At 31.1% G+C, this 12,031-nt stretch overlaps 2 protein-coding genes across 2 annotated transcripts; one reads left to right on the top strand and one right to left on the bottom strand.

Annotated features, from left to right (window-relative positions):
* Positions 1 to 233: 233 nt before the first annotated feature.
* LOC130979201 (LRR receptor-like serine/threonine-protein kinase GSO1) lies at positions 234 to 4,154 on the top strand. The gene is made up of 4 exons (XM_057902578.1): positions 234 to 959; positions 1,819 to 2,079; positions 2,213 to 3,082; positions 3,482 to 4,154. Exons 1-4 carry the CDS (start codon positions 506 to 508, stop codon positions 3,961 to 3,963), a joined length of 2,067 nt encoding a protein of 688 aa, XP_057758561.1. The 5' UTR covers positions 234 to 505; the 3' UTR covers positions 3,964 to 4,154.
* Positions 4,155 to 7,234: 3,080 nt separating this feature from the next.
* LOC130983042 (uncharacterized) lies at positions 7,235 to 8,180 on the bottom strand. The gene is made up of 2 exons (XM_057907210.1): positions 8,058 to 8,180; positions 7,235 to 7,912 (listed from the first exon to the last, which is right to left on the bottom strand). Exons 1-2 carry the CDS (start codon positions 8,112 to 8,114, stop codon positions 7,286 to 7,288), a joined length of 684 nt encoding a protein of 227 aa, XP_057763193.1. The 5' UTR covers positions 8,115 to 8,180; the 3' UTR covers positions 7,235 to 7,285.
* Between the last annotated feature and the right edge of the window lie 3,851 nt (positions 8,181 to 12,031).

Below are 12,031 nucleotides of genomic sequence, written 5' to 3'. Positions count from 1 at the left end.
AATCATATAAGATTTTAAAATATTATTTTGGCATAACGACATTAAGTAGTAACAGAGACACATATCTAAGGAAGTAGCATCCCAATACTTGGAGCTTTTGTTTTGGAGCATGAAACCAAAGTGCAAGTAACAGACAAACAACATAAGAACCCTCACTATGTTCCAACCAAATCCAACGGTCAACATTCAATCACAGTTCAGAACTTGCATGCACACCATGAACACCACTTTTCACTCACTTCCTTTATTATCATATCTCTCTCTCTCTCCACACCCTTTGGTTCCTGACCTGTCCATTTTCTTCTGCAACTTTTGTCACTTCCTCCATTACCACCCTCTCTCCTTTGCCTTGTGGAGAAAACAGACACTACCCATTCAAGTGTTTCAGAAACAAGTAAAGTAAAAAACAGCCTTTGGTTTAAACACAACAAGAATTTGAGTTTAAAGAGAGACCAAAAAGAAAAGGACTTCAATCCTCAACCTCATTTTCATCTTTGAATTGAAAATGGGGTGTTCAGTTCCTTCATTACTTCTTCATCTCTTCTCCCTCGTAATGTTTTTGGTTTTCAACCCACCATGTGTTTGTGGAAATGTCGAAGATGATGAGCTTAAATCACTGTTGGACTTGAAGGCTGCTTTGGATCCGGACAACACCTATCTCTCATCTTGGACCATGAATGGCAACCCTTGTGGTGGTGGTTCCTTTGAAGGTGTTGCTTGCAATGATCAAGGTCAAGTTGCAAATATTTCTCTGCAAGGGAAAGGTCTCTCTGGGAAGCTTGCATCTTCCATTGCTGGACTTAAGCACCTTACAGGACTCTACTTGCATTATAACTCATTATCTGGCGACATACCTAAGGAGATTGCAAACTTGACTCAGCTCAGTGATTTGTATCTGAATGTCAATCATCTTTCTGGGGAAATCCCTTCTGAGATCGGCAAGATGGAGAACCTCCAAGGTTAGATGTTATGTTTTATTTTTTTTTCCCTCTGGAAAACGTTGGAACTTTTTGTGGTTTTGCTTCAAATGGTTACTTGTTGAAAGCTTCTATCTTTTTATATTTTTGTGGATTTGAATGATGTTTAGTTTCCGGGTTTCACTGAAAGATTTGAGCTTTGTTGTGTTTAGTTCCTGTACCATTAGCTATCATGTCCTGTTATGGACCTTCTGGTACTTTTCCCTCAAATGGTGGTTCTCTTGCACTGCAGTGTTTCAAAGTAGTTGATTCATGAGAAGGGAAGTGAATTTGTACTTTTGTAGCTCAACGTTTTTTATTTTTTCTTTCTCTTTCGAGAAATCATCTTTGTAGAAGACATTTTAAACAGCTAGAAATACAATTTCCAACCACCTGAACTCCTCTGTTTTAATTGCAAGACCTAGGTATGAACTAGGATATGAAGGGGGCAACAACGTTATTAATCTCATGTATCTGTTTCTGAACTCTATTTAATTCTTTTCCTCAAACGTTTTACCTTTTTCCTTGTGTAAATGGAGATTCTTTTCAATTAAAACTCCTGAGACTGATATCCAGGATGTAGTTCTGAGGGATAGCTTAGCTCTTTAGCGTGTTTCATTGTTTTCTCAGACACCCAAAAAATTTTTTCCTGCATTTTGCTAATGTACACAAAAAATTAAACATATTGTGATATTGATATGGGAAACAATCCCCTTCAACTCTGTTGTTGAGTCTTACAAGCTTTTTCTTGCAATAAAAAAGTTGATGTTTCCTGCTGTTTTCTTTAGATGTGAATAGCTATCTGTTGGTGATTCAAACTTGGGAGTGTGCTTATCTTGCATATGTTTTTTCTGCTTTGTAGTTTTGCAGCTTTGTTACAATCAGTTGACAGGAAGCATACCTACACAGCTTGGTGATTTGAAAAAGCTTAGTGTTCTTGCTTTGCAATCGAACGAGTTAACAGGTGCAATCCCTGCTAGTCTAGGTGATTTGGGAATGTTGATGAGACTAGATTTGAGCTCTAATAAGCTCTTTGGTTCCATTCCCTCTAGACTAGCTGATGTTACTTCACTGCAAGTTCTGGATGTTCACAACAATACGCTCTCTGGGAATGTACCTCCTGGTAACAATGATTTGCTGATGGTTGCCTTAATTTCTTGGTGCTGTTAATTTCCTTGTTAAATTGTTTTTATTTATCCGAAATTATGAATCTAAACTCTAAAGTATGCTTATTTTCTTTTTTTGCTTTAATGAAGCTCTTAAGAGACTGGAATATGGATTTATGTATGAATCAAATGCGGGGTTATGTGGAGTTGGGTTTTCATCCTTGAGAGCTTGCAATGATTCGGATCATGTCAACCCCAATAGACCTGAACCCTATGGGGCAGGAGTTAATGGTCTATCTAGAGATATCCCAGAAACTGCAAATGTAAAGTTGCCTTGCAATGGAACTCGGTGCCAAAGTTCATCAAAATCCAAGCACACATCTGTTACGGTTGGCATAGTTCTGGTTATGATTGCAGTATCAGCAATTGGACTTCTGACCTTTACATTGTACCGTCGACGGAAACAAAAGCTTGGAAATGCTTTTGATATCTCCGAGAGCCGCCTAAGTACTGATCAAACCAAGGGTATATATAGGAAAAACGGTTCTCCTCTAGTGAGCCTTGAGTATGCCAATGGATGGGACCCTTTAGCTGATAGCAGGAATTTCAATGGAGATAGCCAAGATATGTTCCAGAGTTTCAGGTTCAACTTGGAAGAAGTAGAGTCGGCGACTCAGTATTTCTCAGATATGAATTTATTAGGTAAGAGCAACTTCAGTGCAACATATAAAGGAGTTTTGAGAGACGGGTCTGTTGTTGCTGTTAAGAGCATCAGTAAAACTAGCTGCAAATCAGATGAAGCTGAATTTTTGAAGGGCCTGAACACTTTGACCTCACTGAGGAATGAGAATTTAGTGAGGTTGAGAGGATTTTGCTGTTCAAGGGGACGAGGTGAATGCTTCCTTGTCTATGATTTTGTGCCTAATGGAAATCTGACGCGCTACCTAGATGTGAAGGAGGGTAACGGAGAAATCCTGGAATGGTCAACTAGAGTTTCTATTGTGAAAGGCATTGCCAAAGGTTAGTCTTCTATTCTTTGCCCTTACATTCAAGTAGTTCAGCATTCCAATATGGTAACCAACTAACCATCCTAAAGTTGTAATCTGTCCGTATTCTTTTATTTGTCGTTGCGAAAATTTGGCACATCCTTGGATCGAGGTGTCTGGATACAGATTGTATTCCGATACACTGATTTGGATCTTAATAAAAAGGATGGAATGAATTTTCGAAGTGACATATAAAAGGAGTGAAGGCTTAAAGTTTAATTTGTGCTTTAGTTGATTTGCATCTACATGAATTTTTTTCATTTTGATGAAGTGTTTTATTTTATTTATTGAATTTAAGTAAACATGAACCATATGATACACTATTAATCTTTACAAGTTTCTCGTTTATACTGAACCTTGTTTCTTTTTTCAGGTATAGCATATCTACATGCATACAAGGCAAACAAACCGGCTCTTGTTCACCAAAACATCTCTGCGGAGAAAGTACTCGTCGATCAGCGATACAACCCGCTGCTTTCAGATTCCGGCCTGTACAAGCTTCTCACTAATGATATCGTTTTCTCTGCATTAAAGGCCAGTGCTGCCAAGGGTTATTTGGCTCCTGAGTACACAACTACAGGCAAATTTACAGAGAAAAGCGATGTGTATGCTTTCGGGGTGCTTCTTTTCCAGATCCTCACAGGGAAGCAGAAGATAACTTGCTCGTTACGCCTTGCCGTGGAATCCTTCAAGTTCGAAGAATTCATCGACCCGAATTTGCATGGCAGATTCTTTGAATACGAGGCTGCTAAACTCGCAAAGATGGCTTTGCTTTGCTCCCACGAGTCTCCCTTCGAGAGGCCAACAATGGAAGCCATTGTTCAAGAACTCAGCAACTGTAGTAGCTGTCTCTGATCACAGTAACCAAGCCGTTTTGATTATCATACAATCAAGATATAGCTACTCATGGTAGTGACATTGATTCTGTGTCCTTAACTAAGGACTACCTTGTTCTGTGAATGTCTAGGACAGTAGATTGTAGTTTGTAGCCTGTTATTAAGAATTTCTTGAATTTCTTTTCTCTAATCATATGCTATTTTGTCCAATTGTTTTTGCTTTGTTTATTTTGGGTGTTTATGTTTATGGTGAAATGATGAATGGCTCTATTTTGAAATGTCCTTTTTACAGAGACAAGCATAAACAAAAAGAAAAATCAGATATATCTCCATCAATGGTGGTAGTGTGCACATAACATCATGATGATTCAGGAATCACATTCCCTTTTCAAATTTCCAATAGGAATAAATGCTAATTGAATGAACCTATCTGCACGTTTTTTGGTAGTCCCCTCCTTTTTAAGTTGTGGCTAAATCAGGTTATTTGAGCCTTTTCTTTTGCTTTCTACTTCTGTGGCATGGCAATAAGAACAATATAATAAAACTAGAAAAATATGCTGATAGTAACAAATGACTGTTAATATATACTTGTATTTTTTGTTTCTGTTATGATTTTAGATCAATGTATCTGAATATACAGTTAAAGAAATATGCCAAAAAATTCAGATAATGACAACACAAAAAAATGCACTGAAGGAGTATAGTAGTGTAACTTTAAATGATAATGTGCACATAAGGTCTTGGTCTAGTGGTCATCTACTGACATAAGTCATACTTACATTTTTTGGGTGCGGTATTTTGTTGAACCTTACGTTAATGCGAAATGCTTGTGCACCAGGCTGCCCTACCATTTTTATGTCACATGGATATCTACAAAAAATTCAGTTTTTGAATTGTTAAATCCACCCTTTCTTTTTTTCTTTTCTTTTCTTTTCTTTTCTTTGGTTTTATGTCAAGAACTATTATGGACCATATTATATAAGGTATAATACATGGAAGTTGTGAATTGTGATAACAATGTGGGTCTCGATTGATGCTATCATTAAATGTTTAGATAATAAGATTTTAACAAGCATGCTTGGTGCGTTTGTTAAAATCTTTTTCGTATTTCAAAACGCTTCAGTGGCGTATGATGTATGTGACATGCAGGATTTAAGAATTTCACTTAGGGTTTGGTGTGGTCCTCACATAGTCACATGTTGAGAAAAAGTTGTTGGACATACAAAGACAATAATGACCTTTTTGGGTGAGATTTTTTTTGGTGAGCTTGAAAGATGCTGTACAGTTATAAACCATTTGGGTCCATTCTGCATGTTATGTACCCAACCATCCAACAGGCCTATTACATTTTCTCTATTTCACCCAATTGTTAGTTAACAACTTAACATTGACCCCACTCCCCACTTTCCAGTTCCCAGCCCAGTTATATTCTGGCCCAAACAAAAAAAACCAACAAAATTCTAAATTCAAATAAAAAAACAGAAATGTTTAGTAAAAAAAAAAATTAACCAAAAATAGTTAAAATTTATTTTATTTAGTATTCATTAATTATTATTATAATTAATAAATATTAAACATGCATAAGTAATGATAAGTAAAGTATCTAACTAATAGCCAACGAGTTATAACTCAAATAATATAGTCTCTCCGTACTCATTTAGAGATTGCAGTACAAGTCTCATTTCTAACTTTGAAAAAAAAAATTATTTAACTAATAACAAGTAACTGAAAATGTCAAATACAAGACATTTGAGGAAACATAATTTAGACTTAATAATCTAGTTTGGCATATCTTTCTTATTTTAACTTGCAATGATTTAATTACTAGACGTTTCAATCTAATGACATTCTCTAATTTATCCCATCTTATGAATGTTATAATAGTATTAAGTATTAATAATTTATTTATAAATTAAATTTAACAGCACAATAATGATACATTATTGTGGAATTCAATTGTTGCCCTTGCAATAAGGACACTGGAGCAGTAGTGATTATTCCCTAAGCATGCAAGCACCAATTAGCTGTTGTTGACTGCTAATAAATAAAATGTTTTCTGATCAATGTTAAATAAATAAATAATAATATTAATATTAATAATTGTTTACAATCTTGGATGATACTGTATATTATACTATACACCTATATCCATGTATCCAGCATTACCATAAGGTTTTTGCTGTAATGTGGAGAGACAGAATCACAAGCCTCATGTTAGAGCATAGCAGGTAGAAGCTTCATCATCATAACTTGGTTTTTAAATTAATTACACTTTTAGTTTCATTATTATTACAATTTAGCAAGAAAAAAAATCTATTAAAGACATTGGTTTAAGAGAATGAAAAATGAAAAGTTTGATTTTTCCCAAGAATTTATTGCATAAAAATTTAATTTCTTTTTATTTGACTTACATTTTCTATGTAAATTTTCTAATTATTATATAGTATATTTATATAGTACTCTTAGGACATATGCTAACATTATTATTATTATTATTATTATTATTATTATTATTATTATTATTATTATTATTATTATTATTATTATTATGTACAGCCTGGTGTCTGTACTTTGAGGTTAGGGACTTAATTAGGCTCTGTTTGGCTTTAATTAATAATCAAGTGGGACTCATCAATGGATCAATAATGAGTATCCAAATTAAATCTATCATTAGGCCAGGGGAGAATTAAAGTAATAAGAAGTGGGAAAGATGTTCAATCATGATATCAACTCATCAAAAAGCTTACCATAAGTTAATTATTCAAAGTTTGGTTTTGGTGGGTAATTAAGAAACTTAGGCTAAAAAGCCAACTTAGAAATAATGAATAGATAAATTTTAATTATATATATGACATACTAAATCAATATAATTACATTTCGGAAACTATTAGGAAGAATGTCAATATCTCTCGTGTATGTACAATTAAATTTCAAGTGTGATTTATAAAGTTGATATAAATTAAATTTTAATTAGCCAATAATATACATTTTAAGAACAAAGATATACATTAATGATATGATATTAATACATTTTATAATATATTAATTAATATGAGTTTAATTTTAATGTATTTATAGGATAAAAAAATTTATACACGATCATTCAATTAAATTTAAACATTTAATTATTTTTTTAAAATTAATTATTTTTAGTAATATAACTAAAAGGAATCATCCAAAAATTTCAAAACCAATTCATCTAATAATATATATTTATATATACATTTAGAATAGTACTATCTACTATGAGCTTCTTCTTAAGAGAAGCAAAACTTAGTTAACACCCCCTTAATTTTTTTTTTCTGAATCCTAAATATTTATATATATGTTTTAATTTTAATTTAAGCTTGAATAACTTTTCCTTGTGGAAACCTAACCCTGAAAACATGTTCTTCCCCAGTGCATTTATCAACCTTAACAATCCAACGACTCTTGATCTTGTTGATTCCATGTTTTGGAGTATGAACTGTGCTTGATCCAAACCTAGTTACAAATAACCCTTCTCCAATTGGAAGTAACTGAGTTCTTGAACCACAAGATGATGAAGAGGACCACCTAGACCCTTTACACACAAATGCATTGTAACCAACCACCAATGTCCCATTTTGCTTCCTTCCACCAACTTGAACTGCCTTCAGAATCTCTTCATGGTTCTTGAGCTTGCAATCGATGAGGACGAAGTCGGCGGCGGCGTACTGGTTAAGGAGAAGGATCTCAGCCTCTCCAACCATGAATTCGACTTCATTTGATGCAGTTCTTCCAACAACATACTTTGACCCATTTAAGTCTTCATGAGTTGGAACAATGCAAATCACGTGTCCCCCGGTTTGATTTGCCGCCTCTACTAGGGCTAGTAAGGTGGCTGAGTCGGCCGCCCCGGCGCAAGCCACCACCATTAGCTGCGCATTGTTCCCGGCGGCCAAGGCCGATATAAACTCCGCCACAGCCGGTTCTTTCGCTTTTTGTCCCTGAAAAATAAAAAGTCTTATTAAAAACGATAATATTAGTTGTACATTAAAATTAAAACATATTTAATAATCGAATTTAGACAATTAAATATGTTTGTTTTTATATGTACAAATGATGTTATATTTTAAAAAAAAAAATACTAACCATTTTCAAAGTGTTGAGATAGGCCTTAGTGGCATTTTCTGCAGACCAACAAGCCATGGTTTTAGTTTGAGTATTTGTATTTTTGGGTGGAAGAGAATAAAATTGTTCACTTGATAATGCTTTGAGATGATGGAAATGTTTGAGTGAATTGGTTTTTGGTTATTAGGAGTGTATATATAGGATCACATTACAAGGGACCTAGCTGGACCAGTGTGGGTCATGTGCTCTTCCAACTAGCTTAGGACATAGAAAATTAATTAAATATTGTATTCTATATAATGCTACTGTCTTGTTGGATATCATGTCTATCAAGACGTGTTTTATTTTTTATTTTTTATAGATATATAAATAAATATATTTTCATATAACACATAAATACAAAATCAACTATAGTTTAGTGAAAGTGACGTCTAAAAAGAAGCTTTTTTTTTTTTTTTTACCAAAACAGAGAGATTCGAATTCGCAACTTCTTAAGTAAGTATGAGAAAATTGTCATTTGAGTTATAATTCATTAGCTCTAAAATACAACTTAAGTATATATTAAGCTCAAATTTTCATAAAATCATAAATTTAATTTTAATATACTACTAATCAATTATTATATAATCTTACGTCAACAAAAATAATTATTTTTATATAAATTATATAAATAATCATCTAAAAAATAAATATAATTAAATAATTTAATAAAATATTTTATACCGTTAGTATATTAAAATTAAATTTTAAAATTATTTTAAAATTATTATGTAAACTCAACTTAACCGAACCATTATATTATATTATACATATTATATATATATATATATATATATGAAATTAAACTTAAAAAAAAAAAGAAAATAATGGTTACACAAGTATATTCCTGATATATACGTGTGTATAACAAAAGTTATTTTTTTTAGGTTGTGTTTGTTTATTTTCTTTTAAATATATAGACACGGATATAAATACACAAAGAAACATATATATAAAGATATACAAATTTTTTATTGTGTTTAATAATAATAAATAAGACACATTAGTATAAACTAAATATTAATTTTACTCTTATATTATCATTAATAGAATAAAGATAAAAATAAATTACTAAAAATAAATGAGTAAATATTTGTATTTTATTCAATGTATCAGTATTTTATTTTTTTTTTAAAAAATACTAAATACATATATTTTATATATATTTGTGTGTTACTGTATTCTTCAAAAATCAGTGTCTCAATAAATAAATAGTAAACGAATATCACCAAATAAACAGTAAACGAATATCACTGTATCTATATATTAATTTCTGTGTCTCATCAAATAAACACATTAAGCTATTTAAGTTCTATGTATTATACAGTATCTACAACAAGCTAAGCTGAGGGGAGCTGTATTAGAAAATGTTTCATTATTTAATTCGTAAAATAAATTAAAAAGAAAAATAGAAAAGGGATTTTCCATGATTATTGCTGATGTTGATTTTATTATAAGTTTAATTTGAACAAAATTTCTACTTACTTTTGTTTAATTGTGGATTCTTTTTGCACGGAAAAAACGTCACGGAAAAAGACAAAGTAAGTTTATATATTAATGGATTTCATCAATCTTTATGTTGACCAGATGGAACTTTTGTGAGCTTCCTGGATGTTGATATAGCGCAAATAAAATATGCATTAAGGATAATATAATCATCATCTAGCTTTAATCACAGGTTAGGCTTATGCACATTATCAAAATTAAACCAAACTAAACAAAACAAAATTGAGCTCAGCTAATCCTACTAGTAATTTGTAAAAAAGATGTAGTTTCGTTTATGGTTCAGTAAACATAAAAGAAAAAAGGGAGATCTTTTTGGAATTAAGTCAAGCTCATTTTATGTTTTGTTATCAACTCAAGTTGATGAAATGGTTAGTATATTCATTTGTTTAAGTAATCGTCGAAAATTTAAATTCTATATTATATATACAATAACCTATTAATTATCGATAAATCTTTAAATAAAATTTAAATTCGTAACGAATTAGCGATTGACTGAATTAACAAATATCGTGAAAAAAATACTATATTATTTCAAAAAAAAAAATACTATATATCTTGAGAAGAATAGTTCGATTTTTAATAAAGTTGTGTTAACCTTTTTTTTATTTTTACAAAATATTTCTTCTTCTAAATGTTTGAATTATTATATTTCATGTTAACATTTACATTATCATCTTTAATTTTTAGTGTGATGACCACACTCAAATGTTTAAATTCTTCTTAATAAATTTTATTGGATATATCAGTGACTGAAATGTAATATCTACTTTCAAACATTGAGATATCAATATTGATGGCTTGATAATTACTTGCTAGTTACGACCCCTTCACTAACATCTTTTGATAAGAACTTTGCCAAAAGAATCTTCAAGAGTTACTTATGCCGTGTTTTTCAAATTGTTTATTATTTATTTAATTTATGTAATCTTAGAAGATGGGTAACACCAATATATAATTTGATTAGTAATTTGGCTCCAAAATTCGCCGTCTTGAACCAAATTTATCGTAGGTGAGCTTCGATTCACTAACAAAACAACCGCTTAATTTTTTTTTGGTGACTTAACAACCGCTTAATTAAAACCACGTATTATTTAGCAATTATGTTAGGTGTACATTAAAATTTTAAAATTAGAGTAAATTTTACTTAATTTTTTTTAAAATAATATATAACTTATTTTTTTTATAATATATTAACTTTTAATTAAATAATATTTTAATCTGATAACTAATTATATTTATAATTTGAATTACTTTAATTTAATTAGTGTTAATATTTTAACTATAATAAAACTATTTTATAATTAAATTATTAATTTATTATTTAAAATAGATAATTATTTAATTATTTAAAATATTAATAATCAAAACTATTTTTTTCATGTACTGTGCAATCAAAGAACACTCAACATTATTAGGTGTCTTCGGATTCCATCACTAATGCACATATAGATATGCAGAAAATACTGAGCAATCCAGCCTCTTACACTAGAAGACAATATTGATATTATTGTTCTAATTTTATTTCTTTAAAATTGTGTATCATTATTTTGATCTTAAAGAATTTTAATTTTCTGCATTAGAATAAAAAAAAATTATATTAGTTTTAGAAAAAAGCATACACTTCAGATTTGTTATTTTAATATTTTATAATGATATTCTATGATTATTAAATGATAAATATTCATGAGTTATTGTATATAATTAAATTGTAGCATCGACTATAATCATAAGAACGATAGACATGAAATAAAATGTTCGTTAAAAACTGAAAAAAGACAGAAACAGAATGAAAGAGAAAGAGATTGTGAAGAGAGCGGCACTACTTACGTCAACGACAACAATAATGCTTTGAAAGACAGCGACAGCACGATAAACAGAGAGAATGAAACACCTAATGAAATGCTGATGTTTAGGAGACGCGAGAATGATAAAAAAAATGGGAATGAGTGAAAACCATTATAATGTGAGAGAGAGTTAGAGTATTTAATTTGGGAAATAAAGTTTTTTATTTTTTTTTCTATATTTGAAAAAGAATGATTTAAAAACAATAGGCTTTAATTATTAATATTTTAAGAAATTATATAATTATTCATTTTAAATAAAAATTTTAGAGATAAATATCAAATCGGTACTCAAGATTTTGGCGGTGACAAAATAGTACTCGACTTTTGTTATTGGCAAAATAGTTTCTAAAAGATTTTAAAATTTGACAAGTGTGTCCTGAGCTCGCTAGAGCAAATCTCCAGCAAGCACAATGCTGAAATGGCCACGCATTCTGGTGACCTGGCAAATTATCCTCCAAACCCTAATTCCTTCCTCCCAACGCAGACTTCCCCTTTATCTCCCTCCTCATCACAGGCCACTCCCTCTCTCTCTCTCTCTCTCTCTCTCTCTCTCTCTCTCTCTCTCTCTCTCTCTCTCTCTCTCTCTCTCTCTCTCTCTCTCTCTCT

Source organism: Arachis stenosperma, chromosome 5 (assembly GCF_014773155.1).
Source record: "Arachis stenosperma cultivar V10309 chromosome 5, arast.V10309.gnm1.PFL2, whole genome shotgun sequence".
Lineage (NCBI taxonomy): Eukaryota > Viridiplantae > Streptophyta > Magnoliopsida > Fabales > Fabaceae > Arachis > Arachis stenosperma.
Note: the sequence above shows the minus strand (reverse complement) of the source record. Positions and strands in the feature narration are given on the sequence as shown.